Source organism: Oncorhynchus keta, chromosome 11 (assembly GCF_023373465.1).
Source record: "Oncorhynchus keta strain PuntledgeMale-10-30-2019 chromosome 11, Oket_V2, whole genome shotgun sequence".
In the NCBI taxonomy this organism is placed as follows: Eukaryota; Metazoa; Chordata; class Actinopteri; order Salmoniformes; family Salmonidae; genus Oncorhynchus; species Oncorhynchus keta.
In genome coordinates, this window is record NC_068431.1 from 47,591,976 (window position 1) to 47,613,201 (window position 21,226).

The 21,226-nt window shown below is 44.5% G+C and overlaps 1 protein-coding gene across 9 annotated transcripts in view; it reads left to right on the top strand.

The window, feature by feature from the left end:
• The window catches only part of LOC118389715 (disks large homolog 4-like), a 105,374-nt gene that overhangs the window by 58,424 nt on the left and 25,724 nt on the right, over positions 1 to 21,226 (top strand). For 7 of the 9 annotated variants that reach the window (XM_052457347.1, XM_052457345.1, XM_052457344.1 and 4 more), the window contains 3 exons: positions 19,492 to 19,545; positions 19,703 to 19,753; positions 20,396 to 20,520. In XM_052457347.1, coding sequence (XP_052313307.1) covers positions 19,492 to 19,545; positions 19,703 to 19,753; positions 20,396 to 20,520 — 230 coding nt within the window. Of the gene's footprint in view, positions 1 to 165; positions 675 to 761; positions 1,114 to 19,491; positions 19,546 to 19,702; positions 19,754 to 20,395; positions 20,521 to 21,226 lie in introns of those variants that run through there. The other 2 variants (XM_052457349.1, XM_052457350.1) reach the window with 2 other exon arrangements.

A 21,226-nucleotide genomic window follows, 5' to 3' on the forward strand; every position in this document is an offset into this window, starting at 1 on the left:
CGACACCACTAACACAATCAACACCCCTCCCCCGCCATCATAATTGCCATAAAACTTTCCCACTTCCCCTTCCCCGGGGTGGGGGTGCAGCAGCCGCTGCAGCAGCATAAACTGTATATCAGTGAGCACAGGACAAGGGTAAAGAGACAGGGGATATTCGCTCAGGAGAGAGAGAGACTACAGCGGGCTGTTGTAAAGCGGAGGATGGAGCTCGAAGGGAGACACCGGTCGCGCACCTCAGAATAAAGAATAACCCGTTTTAGATCAGAACGAGACATCCAGAAGACGAATGTGTTTTTAGCTTGTTTTCCCAAATTAGATGCAGATGCAAATACGTAGCCCGGTCGTAGGCTTGGCTATTTTGACAGCTGTTCAAAATAGCGCTATTGCTCATATTTGAACAGTAGGTGAATTATCAGACCGACAGGTAGGCTATACAATCCCACCCAAACCGCCGTGTTGAGGATTCCTCTAATGACCGACTCCACACTTGGATTACACAGCAGAGCAGGGGGTGGAAGGAACATTGTCGCCGGAGTCCAAACTCTATTCCGCCTCTCCAGAGTTATTTTTGGTACCCAGCCCGGGACTGTGGTACCCCCGGATTTAAAAGTGTTTGTCTGGCTTTGAATGTAAAGCTATCTGCCTTCCCAGCCCAATGCTTGATATCAGGGGTATTGTTGACATTTTTTTCTTTCTATTGTTGAAGTAGGCTGGCCTAATTCTGCATTAGTTGAAAGTGCATGTTTAGTATGAGGTTATTTTAAAAGTATTTTTCACTTACATCGAGATATTCCCAGGCTATACCGATATTCCTAGTAATGTTGTCATGTGGCAGACAAACTGCCTTGATATAATATGGGTTTATGAATTTGTCATGTTTTTTTGAGAGGAAACGCCCCTTGAGAGCACCTCCTCTCTTCTCTCTCTGCCACCCACTTATCCGGCTCGTCCATCATTTTGGGAGGTGAACGGTGTTTGTTAGGATCCCCACGGCGGCTCAGTGTTCAGCACTCAGGCAGGATGTTCGTCTCCGTGTGGTATGCCAAAAAAATGGGCCGGCGGTTCATCAACAACGTCCGGAAAGCCAAGAAGCATCCGCATCATATAATGGTAGGCACCAATTAGAAGTGGTTGTTGACTGACTGGTTTGATGATAGATTTGTCACATACAGCTATGTCATGTTGATATTTGGTATGGTTTCGGTGGTTCCCTGTGGATTTTGAAAATGGGAATGTATCTGATGTTATCTCAATGAAAAATTGAAGTTTGTGTTGTTTCTATGGAAATATATATGATAGATCGGTTTGTGTAATGTAATATTGATCATAGACATCCATTTAAATTTGTGCTGCACCTTGAGTGAAGGCTTATTCCGAAGCATCTCTAGATAAACTGCTTTATGGAGTCAAAAAACTGAATTGGTATGGTCATATGGTCCATGTCTGTTCCAGCACTTGTAAGTCTGACTCTCATCAAAAGCTTTGTTTGGTTACCAGTTTATCAGGATGGTCAACTCTCTGTCCAGAATGTCAAATGGAAACACTTATGCTGGCCAGATAGGGAGAAATTATAAACTCTATTTCTTGAGTGAGACTTTTCTCAATTCAGTGGATGGTTTCTTTCATGGATTTGTTAAACATTTGCTAATATTGGCACTTACAAACATAACGCTTGGATTTCTGGATTGAGGATATAGCAGCCACACATTTGGCCTCTGAGAAATGCGTGAATCACAGACCCTATGTCCCAATAATGTGGTAAAGTCTTCCTTTGTGGCTCCTCTTTGTACGCTGTAGCGTAGCCCGTGTCTGTGTATGTGTGGGAGTATATTGTGCTCAAAACTCTCTGACCAAATCCTTTGAGTCCCTTCTGTTGTAACAAAGTGATGCTACGCATTTGTCATTTACAGCTTCAGTGTGCAGGGAAAGTGTAGGAGGCCCTTATCTCGCTCTCGCTCTCTCTTAAACACAAACACATGCAGCATTACACACATGTGGCACACCCTATGGCTTTTCTGTGGGAGTGCATTTGAGGTTTTAAAGAATGGTGTGTGAGATATAAAATGAAATGGTATTTGTCACATGTGCCTAATAGAACAGGTGTAGACTTTACCGTGAAATGCTTGTAAAATCTAATATAGCAACAAGAATGAAGCTGTATACAGGGAGTACCAGTACCCAGATCAATGTGCAGGGTACAACGTATTTGAGGTAGATATGTACATAAAGGCAGGGTAATGTGACTAGATAAGAATACAAATAAAGACCAGAGTAGCAGCAGTGTGCGTGTGTGTGTGCGTGTGTGCGTGCTTGTGTGTGTGCGTGTGTGTTTGTGTGTGTGCGCGTGTGTGTGTGTGCGTGCGCGTGTGTATGTGAATGTGTGTGGGTTTTGTGTGTATAGTGCGTATATACTGTATATTATTGTGAGTGTGCATAGAGTCCGTGCAAGATAGGGTCAATGCAGATACTCCGGGTAACCATTTAATGAACAATTGAATGGTCTTATGGCTATTTAGAAGTCTTATGGCTTGGGGATAGAAGCTTACTCAAAGAGTGTTTGTCCAGGAGCCGATGCTCCGGTATCGTTTGCTGGAAGGTAGCAAAGTGAACAGTGGCTCGGGTGGCTGAAGTCTTTGACAATGTTTCAGGCCTTCCTCTGACACCGCCTGATATAGAGGTCCTGAGAGACAGGGAGGTTGGCCAAGTGATGTACTGGGCCGTCCGCCCCACCCTCTGTAGCGTTTTGCGGTCGAGGGTGATGCATTTGCCATACCAAGCAGTGATGCAGGCTTGCAGCCAGTCAAGATGCTCTCGATGGTGCAGCTGTATATGACAAACCTTTTCAGCCTCCTGAGGGGTATGAGGAGACTGTGTGGGTGGACTATGTTAAGTCCTTAGTGATGTGGACGCCAAGAAACTTGAAGCTCTTGGCCTGCTCCACTACAGCCCCGTAGATGTGGATGGGGGCATACTCTCCTCTATTTCTCCTGTAGTCCTTGATCAGCTCCTTGGATTTACTGACATTGAGGGAGAGGTTGTTGTCCTGGCACCACACTGCCAAGTCTCTGACCTCCTTCCTGTAGGCTGTCTCATCACTGTCAGTGATCTATCAACATCGTGTAGTCAGCAAACTTGATCTATTGGGTCATGCAATCGTGGGTGAACAGGGAGTTCAGGAGGGGACTAAACACCCCTGAGGGGCCCCCCTGTTGAGGGTCAGCGTGGCGGAGGTGTTGTTGCCTATCCTCCCCACCTGGGGCTGCCCATCAGGACCTCCAGGATCCAGTTGCAGAGGGAGTTGTTCAGTCCCAGGATCCTGAGCTTTGTGATGAGCTTTGAGGGGACTATGGTGTTGAGCTGTTGTCTATGAACAGCATTCTCACATAGTTATTTCCCCTCTTGTCCAGGTGGGAGAGAGCAGTGTAAAGTGCAGTTGAGATTGCGTCATCTGTGCATCTGTTGGGGCAGTATTTGAATTGGAGTGGGTCCAGGGTGTCTGGGATGATGGTGTTGATGACCAGCCTTTCAAAGCACTTCATAATTAAAGGTGTGAGTGCTACACGGCGATAGTTCTTTAGGCAGGTAACCTTGGAGTTCTTGGGAACAGGGACAATTGTGGTCAGTTTGAAACATGTTGGGATTACCGACTTGGACAATGGGGGATTGAAATTGCTCATGAAGACACTTGCCAGCTGGTCTGTGCATGCTCTGAGAATGCACGCTGGTGTTCTGTCTGGCGAGTGTTAACCTGTTTAAAAGTTTAACTCACATCGGCCACGCAGAGCGAGATCGCACAGTCATCCGGAACAACAGGGGCTTTCATGCAGGACTTTGTTGTTTTCCTCAAAGTGAGCATAAATGGCATTTAGATCGTTTGGGAGTTCTGCATCACTGGGAATCTCATGGCTGGGTTTCCCTTTGTAATTCGTTATCCTTTGTAATTCGTTGTCTGCAAGCCCTGCCACATCCTACAGATGTATGCTGATATGCTGGTGTGTGAATGATGTCCCATCCAGATAAACCCCTGTAACATCCCCATTGCATGCACTGTGACACATGCGCACACACTGTTCACACACACACACACACACACACACACACACACACACACACACACACACACACACACACACACACACACACACACACACACACACACACACACACACACACACACACACACACACACACACACACACACACACGTATGGATCCGCTGCCATTGCCTCCCTTCCCCCACATGTACAGTATCTCTCCCTCCTTCGTCCCCCCTCCTCTCCTCTCCTTCATTGGAGTTGTGCTGCCTTCAGGTCAGGGCCAGTCTGGAGTGTGCTGGCCTTTTCTGTTCCTGTCTCTGCTCCTGGTATCGCTCCCTATCTCACTCAGCATCTGTTTACCCCGCTTTCTCCCTTAAACAGAGTACACATTTAGACACAGCAGCTACAGAAATAGAAACCAATCTCTAGTTGCCTGACTGACTGCGCAATCAGTGCTGTTTTTGAAGATTAAAACACTCAAATAAAAATGTCTGATTGTTGCTACTCACGCGAGTCCCTTTATGTCTCTAGATTGCAATATGAAGGGTGAAGCAGTGAAAGATGAAGCAGTCAAACGACCAGAGGATTGTGATTGATGCCATGGGGGATAGTGTATGTGTGGGTAGTGGGTATGTGTGTGTTAGTAGATCTTGTTGGCATAGCTTTTAGGTTAATTGTGGTTAATGTTCTCCTGACTGACTGAAGCCATTTGATAAGCTGCTTTGTGTTCTGCCAGATGTATTGTTGAGTGTATATCGGGGGCACGCTGTTATGACACTTCTTGTGTTAACTTGCGTAGACACACATTGCTTATAACACAGCATGCAACATACAGCTATCCCACTCGACATATGTTAGGCTTTTTATTTCCTGAAAATGAAGTCTGACAGAGGCTAGGCCTGTTACCTGAATTAGCCTGTAAGATCCCTATTATAGGTATGTCTTATGTGTCTTCATTTGAAACAACACATATTCATTTTCTCTCAAAGCTCTGTAGTCTTGAAGACAATATCTGCTGGCAGCATTGTTCTGTCATTTGTTCCAACTGCTACATTGGCATACACTAAATATTACAAAATGATGTGGGAACGCCTTCAAATTAGTGGATTAGACTATTTCAGCCACACCCGTTGCTGACCGGTGTATGAAATCGAGCAACAACGGCTCGAAGTGGTAGGCCACACAAGCTCACAGAACGGGACCGCCGAGTGCTGAAGCGCGTAAGCGCATACAAATCCTCTGTCCTCGGTTGCGACACTCACCACCGAGTTCCAAACTCCCTCTGGAAGCAACGTCAGCACAAGAGCCAAGCGTCGGCTGGAGGGGTGTAAATCTCGCCGCCATTGGACTCTGGAGCAGTGGAAACACAAACTCTGCAGGGATGTATCATGCTTCACCATCTGGCAGTCCGGCGGACTAATCTGGGTTTGGCTGATGCCAGGAGAACGCTACCTATCCCAATGCATAGTGCTGACTGTAAAGTTTGGTGGAGGAGGAATAATGGTCTGTTTTTCATGGTTCGGGCCCCTTAGTTTCAGTGAAGGGAAATCTTAACGCTAGAGCATGCAATAACATTCTAGACAATTCTTTGCTTCCAACTTTGTGGCAACAGTTTGGGGAAGACCCTTCCCTGTTTCAGCATAATAATGCCCCCGTGCACAAAGCGAGGTCCATACAGAAATGGTTTCTCGAGATCGGTGTGGAAGAACCTGACTGGCCTGCACAAAACTCTGACCTGATCCTGTAGCGTATAGTGTTTTAAAAAGGATCTTTCTGCTTCCTGCTGTCAGTACAGACATGCTCTCTAGTGCCAATTGATCCGGAGGAGAGGGATGATAGATTTGTGGCTGGAGCAGAAACAAAATGAAGGCTTTGTTTAAGGTGTAGCAGCCATCGATCGCTTTCTTAATGAACACACAAAAAGTACCACTCCACCGCTCCGTTTATTCTACCTTCCCTCCCAGCTCTCTCTCGATCATTCTCTCTCGCTCTCATTCTCTCTCTCCCACCACTGTCTTTCTCTGTGCTCCCCTGTTGAGGCCTGGTGAAAGCCTGCTGGTCAGCATATTTAGGCTAGGCTGTGCATTCATATTTCAGCACTCTCTGAGGCCCGACTCCGATTTGATGTTAAAACATTTCAACTCTAGGGAGGTAGTGATCTTTTGGGGCTATTTTCAGTTGTCTGCCGGTGAACTACCTTTAACCTCTGCCTCTCCAGCAGACTGACATAACACTGGCTGTCACTCCTCATCACCTAAACCTACATACTGGAGCCATCCCTCCTCCTCTTCCATAGGAGCATGTGTATACGTCAACAGTACACTCAGCCAAAATCACCCTTGCAAGCACACACATCCACTAACTATCTCAATCAGATAACAAACAAAACACACATTCTCTCTCTTTGTATCTCACAGACAGACAGACAGACAGACAGACAGACAGACAGACAGACAGACAGACAGACAGACAGACAGACAGACAGACAGACAGACAGACAGACAGACAGACAGACAGACAGACAGACAGCATCAATAAATGAACCACCTTACTTTAGGAAACAAATATATTTGCATGTTGATGTATATAGGGCTCGATCTATCTCTTTTTCTGTCTCTCTCTCTCTCTCTTCTCAATGGCTCCAGGGTATCGTGAGTCTAGAAATCAAGCAATTACATCACGCTCCTTCAGCCCCTTATCTGTCCTCGCAGTCACACTCCCCTCCATGGCTCTCCATCCTTTCTCATGGCTCTCAGCGTTTTTGTCATTTGCCCTGTCCTCTGGTGATTACTGCTGCTTGTTCAGACCCTGTCAGCGGAGTGTGCTGGTGTAGTGGGCAGTAATATATGTGTATATACTGTGTCGATGATTTTCTACATACCTCGCGTGCAACTCGTAATAAGGCTAAGCAATTAGCCTATTGAAATGTTTCTCTAACTCTATAAAGATAATTAGCCATATGCAGGAGGCTTCAGTTGGACCATGTGCAATCAAGTATTATGGGTTTAGCTGACTAAGTTCAATGAATGGTCATGAGGAGCGAATATCAGAGCAAGAATGATTTAATAACTTTGTAAAATGAATGGTTTCACATACAAGGCATACATGTTAATGTAGGCAACACTGACATTAACAAAGCCTTATTCGAGGCATATCGATTCTAAGGTTAACTTACAAGAGCATTGACAAAGAGATGCTTACTAGGCCAGAGGCCTAGGAGCCTAGCAAATGAGAATTGATCATCAACTTTCCTCCATGGCTGGAAACTGGGTAAGAGAGAGAGCGAAGGCATTTGATTACATTTATAACATCTGAAGGTGTGTCACAATTCCAGTGGGTCAGACGTTTACATACACTAAGTTGACTGTGCCCTTTGACAGCTTGGAAAAGTCCAGAAAACGATTTCATGGCTTTAGAAGCTTCTAAAAAGGCGAATTGACATCATTTGAGTCAATTGGAGGTGTAGCTGTGGATGTATTTCAAGGCCTACCTTCAAACGCAGTGCCTCTTTGCTTGACATCATGGGAAAATCAAAAGAAATCAGCCAAGACCTCAGAAAACATGTTTTAGACCTCCACAAGTCTGGTTCCTCCTTGGGATCAATTTCCAAACGCCTGAAGGTAACCTGTTGATCTGCACAAACAATAATATGCAAGTATAAACACCATGGGACAACGCAGCCGTCATACCGCTCAGGAAGGAGACGCGCTCTGTCTCCTAGAGACAAACTTATTTGAGTGTGAAAAGTGCAAATCCAATCCCAGAACAGCAGCAAAGGAGCTTGTGAAGATGCTGGAGGAAACAGGTACAAAATCATCTATATCCACAGTAAAATGAGCCCTATATCGACATAGTAAAGACAATAAGTAAGTTAGGAAAGAAGCTGAGGTAGGAAAATGAGGAAAATTACGTGGATGTATTGAAACAACATCTCAAGACATCAGTCAGGAACATAAAGCTTGGTTGAAAATGGGTCTTCCAAATGGACAATGACCCCAAACATACTTCCAAAGTTGTGGCAATATGGCTTAAGGACAACAAAGTCAAGGTATTGAAGTGGCCATCACAAAGCCCTGATCTCAGTCCTTTATAACATTTGTGGGCAGAACTGGAAAAGCGTGTGCGAGCAAGGAGGCCTACAAACCTGACTCGGTTACACCAGCTCTGTCAGGAGGAATGGGCCAAAATTCACCTAACCTATTGGGGAAGCTTGTGGAAGGCTACCCGAAACATTTGACCCAAGTTAAACAATTTAATGGCAATGCTACCAAATACTAATTGAGTGTATGTAAACTTCTGACCCACTGGGAATGTGATGAAAGAAATAAAAGCTGAAATAAATCATTCTCTCTACTATTATTCTGACGTTTCACGTTCTTAAAATAAAGTGGTGATCCTAACTTGACCTAAGACTGTCAGGAATTGTGAAAAATGGAGTTTAAATGTATTTGGCTAAGGTGTATGTGAACATCCGACTTCAACTGTAGATAGCATCAGAGTTATCCTCAGTGGTCAAGTTTCAGAGAGATAGCAGACATGGATAATATAGTATTATTCTATCACATTCAAGAGTCAGTCCTCTGAATACTGTAACAGAGAGAAACATTTCGGCCCCTCAGAGTGGGGAAGGGCTGACTAGTCCTTTGGCGTTGTCCTCTGCTTTCCAACTCCAGGTGTCAGAGAGCACATACATTATGGCCGAGCCTACACTGGATTGGATCTTATCATGCATTCCTATGGGGAGGATAGTGTAATATCAGGATCAATATTCTGGTTGGCTGTGATTTTTATCCAGAGGTTCAAGTTAGTGACTAGGGTCAAGGTTCGTGGTTTGATATCGGAGAAGAGGAGACAGGCTATGCCAGGGGGTTCAGTTTATCAGTGAAGGTTTAAGGGTGGCCCGGGAATTAGAGAGGAGGATAGGGTAACCGCCTCTAAGGCAAGGAGATGGGAGAGCTGAGTAGGTGGCATAAAAATGGAAGTGGGAGACTGCTAAATCCACTGAATCCTGGCAACTCCAGCCTCCCACTCCCTGACAAAGCACAAGGAGGGAGTCGCCTGTCAAAACCCCCTGCAGGAGAAATGTGTGCACTGGGGGTTGTGCACTGACTGCAAAGTGTATGTTTCTTAGCCTAGATAGAGTGCCTATAGAAGATCTACACCCCCTTGAACGTTTTTCACATTTTGCAGCCTTAAAAATTGTATCTAAAAAGGGATTCAATTCCTTTTTGTCCCCTACATATACAGTGGGGCAAAAAAGTATTTAGTCAGCCACCAATTGTGCAAGTTCTCCCACTTAAAAAGACGAGAGAGGCCTGTAATTTTCATCATAGATACACTTCAACTATGACAGACAAAATTAGAAGGAAAAAAATCCAGAAAATCACATTGTAGGATTTTTTATGAATTTATTTGCAAATTATGGTGGAAAATAAGTATTTGGTCACCTACAAACAAGCAAGATTTCTGGCTCTCACAGACCTGTAACTTTTTATTTAAGAGGCTCCTCTGCCCTCCACTCGTTACCTGTATTAATGGCAACTGTTTGAACTTGTTATCAGTATAGAAGACACCTGTCCACAACCTCAAACTGTCACACTCAAAACTCCACTATGGCCAAGACCAAAGAGCTGTCAAAGGACACCAGAAAATAAATTGTAGACCTGCACCAGGCTGGGAAGACTGAATCTGCAATAGGTAAGCAGCTTGGTTTGAAGAAATCAACTGTGGGAGCAATTATTAGGAAATGGAAGACATACAAGACCACTGATAATCTCCCTCGATCTGGGTCTCCACGGAAGATCTCACCCCGTGGGGTCAAAATTAACACAAGAACGGTGAGCAAAAATCCCAGAACCACACGGGGGGACCTAGTGAATGACCTGCAGAGAGCTGGGACCAAAGTAACAAAGCCTACCATCAGTAACATACTACGCCGCCAGGGACTCAAATCCTGCAGTGCCAGACGTGTCCCCCTGCTTAAGCCAGTACATGTCCAGGCCCGTCTGAAGTTTGCTAGAGAGCATTTGGATGATGCAGAAGGAGATTGGGAGAATGTCATATGGTCAGATGAAACCAAAATATAACTTTTTGGTAAAAACTCAACTCGTCGTGTTTGGAGGACAAAGAATGCTGAGTTGCATCCAAAGAACACCATACCTACTGTGAAGCATGGGGGTGGAAACATCATGCTTTGGGGCTGTTTTTCTGCAAAGGGACCAGGGCGACTGATCCGTGTAAAGGAAAGAATGAATGGGCCATGTATCGTGAGATTTTGAGTGAAAACCTCCTTCCATCAGCAAGGGCATTGAAGATGAAACGTGGCTGGGTCTTTCAGCATGACTGATCCCAAACACGCCACCTGGGTAACGAAGGAGTGGCTTTGTAAGAAGCATTTCAAGGTCCTGGAGTGGCCTAGCCAGTCTCCAGATCTCAACCCCATAGAAAATCTTAGGAGGGAGTTGAAAGTCCGTGTTGCCCAGCAACAGCCCCAAAACATCACTGCTCTAGAGGAGATCTGCATGGAGGAATGGGCAAAAATATCAGCAACAGTGTGTGAAAACCTTGTGAAGACTTATAGAAAACGTTTGACCTCTGTCATTGCCAAGAAAGGGTATATAACAAAGTATTGAGATAAACTTTTGTTATTGACCAAAGACTTAGTTTCCACCATAATTTGCAAATAAATTCAATAAAAATCCTACAATGTGATTTTCTGGATTTTATTTTCTCATTTTGTCTGCCATAGTTGAAGTGTACCTATGATGAAAATTACAGGCCTCTCACATCATTTTAAGTGGGAGAACTTGCACAATTGGTGGCTGACTAAATACTTTTTTTGCCCCACTGTATACACAACCTACTCCACATTTTCAAAGTGAGAGTAGAATTCAAATGTCAAAATTTAAGAAAAGGAAAAAACGTTAAATACCATAATTGGATGTCTCCCCCACTCCACCCCACTTGGTGGAAGCACCTTTGGCAGCCAGTCCAGCTGTGAATCATTTGGAATAAGAGTCTACCAATTTTGCACAACTCTTAAGGCAACATATATCCATTGTTCTTGTCAAAATTGCTGGGAATCATTGAAAATCAGAGACAACATTTAAATATCGCTATCCATCAAAGTATTCAGACCCCTTCTATTTTTCCACATTTTGTTACGTTACAGCCTTATACACACAATACCCCATAATGACAAAGTGAAAACATGTTTTTAGAAATGTGTGCGAATGTATTAAACATTTAAAAAATGGAATACCTTATTTACAATAAGTATTCAGACCCTTTTCTATGAGACTTGAAATTGAGCTCAGGCTTATCCTGTTTCCATTGATCATCCTTGAGATGTTTCTACTAGATTGGAGTCCACCTGTGGTAAAATCAATTGATTGGACATGATTTGGAAAGACACACAACTATATAAGGTCCCACAGTTGACAGTGCATGTCAGAGCAAAAATGGAAGAAGTTTGGAACCGCGAATACTCTTCCAAGCCACTCCTTGGTAAAAGGCACATGACATCCTGCTTGGAGTTTGCCAAAAGGCACCTAAAGGACCAGACCATGAGAAACAAGATTCTATGGTTTGATGAAACCAAGATGGAACTCTTTGGTCTGAATGTCAAGCGTCACGTCTGAAGGAAACCTGGCACCATCCACCACAGGTGGACTTCTCAGATAGAGTTCAGTGTCAAATCAGAGGGCCTGTTGTCCGGACCTCTGGCAGTCTCACAGGGTTCAATTCTTGGGCGGACTCTTTTCTTTGTATACATCAATGATGTTGCTCTTGCTTCGGGTGATTCTTTGATCCACCTCTACGCAGACGACACCATTCTGTAGACATCTGGCCCTTCTTAGGACACTGTGTTAACAAACCTCCAAACAGGCTTCAATGCCATACAACACTCCTTCCGTGGTCTCCAACTGCTCTTAAATGCTAGTAAAATGAAATGCATGCTCTTCAACCGATCGCTGCCCACACCCTCCCGCCCGACTAGCATCACTATTCTGGACGGTTCTGTCTTAGAATATGTGGACAACTACAAATACCTAGGTGTCTGGCTAGACTGTAAACTCTCCTTCCAGACTCATATAAAGCATCTCCAATCCAATATTAATCTTAATCTATTATCTAATATTATCTTGAATTGGCTTCCTATTTCGCAACAAAGCCTCCTTAAGTCATGTAACCAAACATACCGACGTAAAACTGACTATCCTACCGATCCTTGACCCAAATAAATGCTTTACAGTGTTCAAGTAACAGACACATCTCAACATCAACAGTTCAGAGGAGACTACGTGAATCAGGCCTTCATGGTTGAATTGCTGCAAAGAAACCACTATTAAAGGACATCAATAATAAGAGACTTGCTTAGGCCAAGAAACACAAGCAATGGACATTGGACCGGTACAAATGTGTCCTTTGGTCTGGAGTCCAAATTTGAGATTTTTGGTTCCAACCGCCGTGTCTTTGTGAGACTCGGTGTGGGTGAACGGATGATCCCTGCATGTGTATTTCCTACCGTAAAGCATGGAGGAGGAGGTGTTATGGTGTGGGGGTGCTTTGCTGGTAAATTCAAGACACACTTAACCAGCATGGCTACCACAGTATTCTGCAGTGATACACCATCCCATCTGGATCTGGATGGCGTATCCCCCACACCTCCAGGCGGTGTAAGGGCTATTTTACCAAGAAGGAGAGTGATGGAGTGCTGCATCAGATGACCTGGCCTCTACAATCACCCAACCTAAACCCAATTGAGATGGTTTGGGATGAGTCAGACCGCAGAGTGAAGGAAAAGCAGCCAACAAGTGCTCAGCATATGTGGGAACTCCTTCAAGACTGTTGGAAAGCATTCCAGGTGAAGCTGGTTGAGAGAGTGCCAAGAGTGTGCAATGCTGTCATCAGGGTGAAAGGTGGCTATTTGAAGAATCTCAAATATAAAATATATTTGGATTTGTTTAACACTTTTTTTGGTTACTAAATGATTCTATATGTGTTATTTCATAGTTGTGATGTCTTCACTATTATTCTACAATGTAGAAAATAGTCCAAATTAAGAAAAACCCTTGAATGAGTAGGTGTTCTAAAACGTTTTACCAGTAAGTATATGCCGATGATTCAAACAATGAAGTCACTGAAACCCTTAACAAGGAGTTGCAGTCAGTTTTGGAATGGGTGGCTGAACATGAACATGAACATGTCTAAAACTAAGAGCATTGTATTTGGTACAAATCATTCCCTAAGCTCTAGACCTCAGCTGAATCTGGTAATGAATGATGTGGCTGTTGAACAAGTTGAGGAGACTAAATTACTTGGTATTACCTTAGATTGTAAACTGTCATGGCCAAAACATATATATATATATATATATATTCAATGGTTGTAAAGATGGGAAGAGGCATGTCCATAATAAAATAGATGCTCTGCTTTTCTGACACCACACTTCAAAAAGCAAGTCCTGCAGGCTCTCGTTTGTCCAGCCATGTGGTCAAGTGCTGTGAAGAAAGGTGTAGTTAAGCTGCAGCTGGCCCAGAACAGAGCGGTACGTCTTTCTCTTCATTGTAATCAGATATATAAATACCATGATATAAATACCATGCATGTCAGTCTCTCTTGGCTTAAGAGTTCAGGGGAGACTGACTGAATCACTTCTTTTTTTTTAATAAGAAACATTAATGTGTTGAACGATCCAAGTTGTTTGCATAATCAACTTACACACATCTCTGACACACACACTTGCCACCAGGGGTCTTTTCACTGTCCCCAAAAGCGTACAGTGTTATATAGAGTCGTTATTGCGTGGAACTCCCGTCTCATATTGCTCAAATGAACAGCGAACCTGATTTTTAAAATTGCAGGTAAAGCAACACCTCACGACACAACGCCTCTCCCCTATTTGACCTAGATATTTTTTAGTGTCTACTCATATTTAGGCTGTGTGTGTCGTTTTTAAATTCATGTAGTTCTGTTCTTGGTTATTCATGTTCAGTATTATGTCATGTTTCATGTTTTGTGTGGACCCCGGGAAGAGTAGATGCTGCTTTCGCAACAGCGAGCGGGGATCCTAATAAAATACCAAATAACAAGCTAATTTAAGTCAGGACTGAGACTAAACCCCTCAGGAACACTCAACACCTCTTGGAAAGCCATTCTGGTGTGTCTTTGTCATTAAAATGTGTTTAATTGTCTCGCTGAAACTCTTTCCCAGGGTTAGGTTTACAGAAGACTGAGGCGGGGTTTCCTATAACTTATTTTTTTAAATGTACGGTGCACATTTTGTTTTTTCCCCGAGCACTACACTGCTGATTCAAATAAACCAACTCATCATCAAGCTTTGTTTATTTGAATCAGCCAGGACTGAGTTTGTGAAACACTGGTCTAGAGTGTATAGTTTGTGTGGTCTGTAACTTACTGCTTGGATATTAATTAGTGGATATGTGGGTTTTGAGTGGTTTAGCAGCTTGGTTTTGAGGTTGTGAACCTGGAACTGAGGTAAGGGAGAGGTTTTATAACACCTACACTCCAATAGACTCTCAAAGCATCTGTCTGCCATGAGATATGAGCCTTCCTGGTTATTTTTATTCCTGCCCTCCTCTCTCTATCTTCTCTTGCTCCCCTCTTTCTCTCTCTCTCTCTCTGACAGCAATGAATTAAGAGCCTAATGAGCTGCATTAATGAGTCTGTTCGGGGGGGAGGGGTGGGCTCTGCAGAGAGAAGTTTTCTGTCAGGTCAGATGTGCTGTCTTCAGGTAAAAATGAAGAGAGAACGACGAAGGAGAGGAGAGAGCCGAGTGAGTGTAGGACTGTAGCAACACGAACCTGGGTTTCTGGCTGAGGTCCAAGTGGTCCAGGTGAAGATGACATCATGCCTCAGGCGTCCTCTGCACTGTCAGTAAGAGTGCGTCTCAGCTGAATGACTCATCACCATACAGATAGATTACCATGCACAAAAGCGAGATGGAAGGGAGACTTCTACTCCAGATGGGAAATGACACAGCTAATGACTGTATCTTTTGATCTGCTCTCAAGTACCTCTGTTCGTGATTGTATATTCTCTACGTCATAACATATTTTTGTTTTGTCTAACCCCATACTTACAGCACAGGTAAGCAAAAATCATATCAATGTTGATTTGTCACATGCGCCGAATACAACAGATTTGGACCTCACCATGAAATGCTTACTTACAAGCCCTTAACCAACAATGCAAATAGTCCGGTGGCCATTTGATGAATTGTTCAGTAGTCTTATGGCTTGGGGGTAGAAGCTGTTAGGAGCCTTTTGGTCCCAGACTTGGCGCTCCGGTACTGCTTGCTGTGTGGTAGCAGAGAAAACAGTCTATGACTTGGGTGACTGGAGTTTCTGACAATGTTATGGGCCTTCCTCTGACACTGCCTATTATATAAGTCCTATAGGCAGTTTATGCTAATAATCATTTTCCCATAGAAGGGGCTCCCGAGTGGCGCAGTGGTCTTAAGGCACTGCATCTCAGTGCTAGAGGCGTCTCTACAGACGCTGGTGCGATTCCAGGCTGTATCACAACCGGTCGTGATTGGGAGTCCCATAGGGCGGCACACAATTGGCCCAGCATCATATACGGGTTAGGGTTTGATCGGTGTAGGCTGACATTGTAAATAAGAATTTGTGCTTAACTGACTTGCCTGGTTAAATAAATCAAATTAAAGCAAGTGCTCCCATAGGAATCTTTCTGGAAAGTACAGAGCAATGTCCATGAAATGTCTTAACAGTTCAATGTTCAACCCACATGTCGCTGTCAAGAGTTAATTTAAGAGCCAATTCATGCAGTGATGCTTCAGATGACGTAATAGACGTAGTGGAAATTATTTGTATTCCCCTGTTGTTTTTCGCTACGATTTTCTGTGCCATATAGCTAGGGCTTTTAGACCATCGGAATGGAAATCCAGGTTACCATGGAGACAAGCTTTCTACCATGGAGCTTCAGAGAGCCCAGTGGCTGATGCTATACTGTAACCATGGTAGCGGTGGTCAGGACAGGAGTGAGGGATAGAGTGGGAGCGATGGTTGGCATCCTGGCTGGCTCAGAGCTGTGGGATGCCACGGTGAGAAATGGAGAGAAGGAGTGAGGGATGGAGTGGGAGAGATGGTTGGCATCCTGGCTGGCTCAGAGCTGTGGGATGCCACGGTGAGAAATGGAGAGAAGGAGAGAGTGAGAGAATGACCTTTGTCCGTATGTTAACCTTATTATTGCGTAAGCACTTTCAGTGTAAAGGAATGGATTAGAGGGGCCAAACCTCCGGAGGATAGTTTGGGACAATTTGGCCAATAATGAATACAAAACTGTCTGTTCAGAGAGAATATGTGACGTTTCAATAGATGCGGTATGTTCATGCATAAGGAGAATGGAGAAAGAGGAATGGTTGGATAGATTCACAACTTAAGGGATGGAGAGGGAATATATCTGGGACTCATTGGAACAGTGTGATTGTCTGTGTGTGTGTGTGTGTGTGTGTGTGTGTGTGTGTGTGTGTGTGTGTGTGTGTGTGTGTGTGTGTGTGTGTGTGTGTGTGTGTGTGTGTGTGTGTGTGTGTGTGTGTGTGTGTGTGTGTGTGTGTGTGTGTGTCTCTCTGCGGGCTGTCAGCTGTGTGAAGGTCGGCAGGCTGATTTCATGCTGCTGCTGTTGTTTGCTGCTCAGTAAGCACTTTGGATGCACAGTGTCTTCCTCATTTTAATCAGGGAGGGACAAAATTAAGAGCGGAAAAGGATAGAAGTTTAGAGAGAGGGAGAGAGAGAGAGAGAGAGAGAGTGAGACTGCTGTGCATTCTCTAAGAAGGAATACAGAATGTAGAATAGTCCATCCACCCTTTTTACAGTACACTCTTAGATAAAAGGGTTCCAAAAAGGGTTCTTCGTCTGTCCCCATAGGAGAACCCTTTTTGGTTCCAGGTAAAACCCTTTTTGGTTCCATATATGTAGAACCCTCTGTAGAAAGAGTTCTACTTGGAACCCGAAACGGTTCTAGCTGGAACCAAAAAGGGATCTTCAAAGGGTTCTCCTATGGGGACAGCCAAAGAACCCTTTTAGATTCTAAACTCAGCAAAAAAAGAAACGTCCCTTTTTCAGGACCCTGTGTTTCAAAGATAAATCTTAAAAATCCAAATAACTTCACAGATCTTCATTGTAAAGGGTTTAAAGACTGTTAACCATGCTTGTTCAATGAACCATAAACAATTAATGAAGATGCGCCTGTGGAACGGTCGTCAGGACACTAACAGCTTACAGACGGTAGGCAATTAAGGTCACAGTTATGAAAACTTAGGACACTAAAGAGGTCTTTCTACTGACTCTGAAAAACACCAAAAGAAAGATGCCTAGGGTCCCTGCGTGAATGTGCCTTAGGCATGCTGCAAGGAGGCATGAGGACTGTAGATGTGGCCAGGGCAATAAATTGCAATGTCCGTACTGTGAGACGCCTGAGACGGCGCTACAGGGAGACAGGGCGGACAGCTGATCGTCCTCAGAGTGGCAGACCACGTGTAACAACACCTGCACAGGATTGGTACATCCGAACATCACACCTGCAGGACAGGTGCAGGATGGCAGCAACAACTGCCCGAGTTACACCAGGAACGCACAATCCCTCCATCATTGCTCAGACTGTCCGCAATAGGCTGAGAGAGGCTGGACTGAGGGCTTGTAGGCCTGTTGTAAGTCAGGTCCTCACCAGACATCACCGTCAACAACGTTGCCTATGGGCACAAACCCACCGTCGCTGGACCAGACAGGACTGGCAAAAAGTGCAAGGTTTTGTCTCACCAGGGGTGATGGTTGGATTCACGTTTATGGTTGAAGGATTGAGTGTTACACCGAGGCCTGTACTATGGAGTGGGATCGATTTGGAGGTGGAGAGTCTGTCATGGTCTGGGCAGTGTCAAAGCATCATCGGACTGAGCTTGTTGTCATTGCAGGAAATCTCAACGCTCTGCGTTACAGGGAAGACATCCTCCTCCCTCCATGTGGTAACCTTCCTGCAGGCTCATCCTGACATGACCCTCCAGCATGACAATGCCATGAGCCATACTGCTCGTTCTGTGCGTGATTTCCTGCAAGACAGGAATGTCAGTGTTCTGCCATGGCCAGCGAAGAACCCGGATCTCAATCCCATTGAGCACGTCTGGGACCTGTTGGATCGGAGGGTGAGGGCTAGGGCCATTTCCCCCCAGAAATGTCTGGGAACTTGCAGGTGCCTTGGTGGAAGAGTGGGGTAACATCTCACAGCAAGAACTGGCAAATCTGGTGCAGTCCATGAGGAGGAGATGCACTGCAGTACTTAATGCAGCTGGTGGCCACACCAAATACTGACTGTCACTGTTATTTTTGATTTTGACCCCCCTTTGTTCAGGGACACATTATTCAATGTCAGTTTGTCACGTGTCTGTGGAACTTGTTCAGTTTATGTCTCAGTTGTTGAATCTTGTTATGTTCATACAAATATTTACACATGTTAGGTTTGCTGAAAAATAAACGCAGTTGACAGTGAGAGGACCTTTTCTTTTTTTGCTGAGTTTAGATAGCACCTTTTTTTCCTTCCAAGATTTGTAGACGAGATGCAACGAAAAACATTTTGGAGAGAGAAGCAACGGGAGGAGAGGAGCTGAAAGGGATGAAAGGAGTTCAACAGAGTGAAAGAGACAGGGGTAGATAGAGAGATGGAAGTCAAATACGGTGTACAGAGTGTATTCTTCGTACAGGATGTCGGGGGGCAGGTACGCCTTCACCACCCTAATGCCAATAGGCCTGGCATGTATTAGAAGCAGCTCCCTGATTAATGAGGAGGCTTTGTAGACACTGAGTGAGAGGAACCACGCTGATAGCCTTGAACGCTAACAGCTCTGATAGGTGTTGCCACGATGTTGCCTTTCGTGGTGATGTTATGAAACGACTTCTTCCTTCTCCCTAAACCTGAATGTATTTACAGAATCATTTCACAGAGCGTTGTCATTGTGACACCAACCTAGGGCTTTGTTAGATAACGTTGACTCACAGGAAAGAGCTGCAAAGTCAAGGCCTGGTGCCTTGTGGCTGGTGCCTTGTGGCTGGGGTGTGGAGCAGTCAGTCAGTGTGCCAGGCAGGCAGGCAGGATATGTCACAGTGACTATGTGTGGTGTTGTCATCGTCATTGGGCTCTAAAATGGCCGTGCTGTGACTGCAGGGTCTGCCTGCCTGCAGAGGGAGAGGCTCCAACAGCCTGAGCAGGGCAGACTGACTCCATGCCTGCTTATCCTGAGATTCACTCAAACATTATCTCGCTGTACAGAAGTAAAGACTAGGACAGGATATGTTGTTTCTGCCATAAGGCCCGAACCCTGAAGATTTGGAGTGTGTGTGTGAGCACAGGGTGCACGTGCGGGCTAATACATTTTCTCTCCCTCTCTCCCTTTCCTCCCGTCTCTTTCCTGGTCCAGGGGAATTCTCCTCCAGTGGTGGTGAATACTGACACGCTCGACGGCTCTCCCTACGTAAGAGTAGTACACCAACCATACTGCATTATTCACTGCAAGGAATACCCCATTGTTGATGATCATCCTACACAATACTCATCCCGTATTGCTGCGTGGTTTTCGTCCTAGTTTTTACTCATCGTTCATTGGATAAAACACTGTCTTCCTCTCTCAGGTCAACGGGACAGAGGGGGAAATTGAGTATGAAGAGATTACACTGGAACGAGTGAGTGTTTTACAGCAAATAATTATAACATGGGGTCAAAGCCTTATTGTTATCCTACAACTGATCAGGGATAGCCAAAGAACAGTCAAATGTCTGTCATCTACAACAGTTTGGTCTGTGATAGTCATCATGTTTGACACTGCGTAATGCTGTGTGTGTGATGCTGTGTGTGTGATGCTGTGTGTGATGCTTGTGTGTGATGTTGTATGTAATGCTGTGTGGAATATTGTATGTGATGCTGTGTGGAATATTGTATGTGATGCTGTGTGGAATATTGTGGGAAATGCTGTGTGTAATGTTGTGTGATTCTGTGTGTGATGCTCTGTGTGATGCTGTGTGTGATGTTGTATGTAATGCTGTGTGGAATATTGTATGTAATGCTGTGTGGAATATTGTGGGAAATGCTGTGTGTAATGTTGTGTGATTCTGTGTGTGATGTTGTGTGTGATGCTCTGTGTGATGCTGTGTGTGATGTTGTATGTAATGCTGTGTGTAATATTGTGTGATTCTGTGTGTGATGTTGTGTGTGATGTTGTGTGTGATGCTCTGTGTGATGCTGTGTGTGATGTTGTATGTAATGCTGTGTGGAATATTGTATGTAATGCTGTGTGTAATGTTGTGTGTGATGCTGTGTGTGTTTAGGGTAACTCAGGCCTGGGCTTCAGTATAGCTGGGGGGACAGATAACCCTCATGTTGGTGATGACCCCAGCATCTTCATCACCAAGATCATCCCTGGAGGAGCTGCGGCCCAGGACGGACGGCTGAGGTACGCCCCTAACTAACTACCTACCTACCAAGCACAGCTAACATCATCTCCTTTTCACCAGCCTCAAGTTGTCAATCCCAACCCTGAACTCTGTATACACACGCACATATACAGTTGAAGTCAGAAGTTTACATACACCTTAGCCAAATACATTTAAACCCATTCCTGACATTTGATCCGAGTAAGAATTCCCCGTCTTGGGTCTGTTAGGATCACCACATTATTTTAAGAATGTGAAATGTCAGAATAATAGCAGAGAGGGATTTATTTCAGCTTTTATTTCTTTCTTCACATTCCCAGTGGGTCAGAAGTTTACATACACTCAATTAGTATTTGGTAGCATTGCCTTTAAATGGTTTAATTTGGGTCAAATGTTTCGTGTAACCTTCCACAAGCTTCCGACAATAAGTTGGATGAATTTTGGCCCATTCGTCCTGACAGAGCTGGTGTAACTGAGTCAGGTTTGTAGGCCTCCTTGCTCGCACAAGCTTATTCAGTTCTGCCCACAGATATTCTATAGGATTGAGGTCAGGGCTTTGTGATGGCCACTCCAATACCTTGACTTTGTTGTCCTTAAGCCATTTTGCCACAACTTTGGAAGTATGCTTAGTGTCATTGTCCATTTGGAAGACCCATTTGCGACCAAGCTTTAACTTCCTGATTGATGTCTTAAGATGTTGCTTCAATATATCCACATAATTTTCCC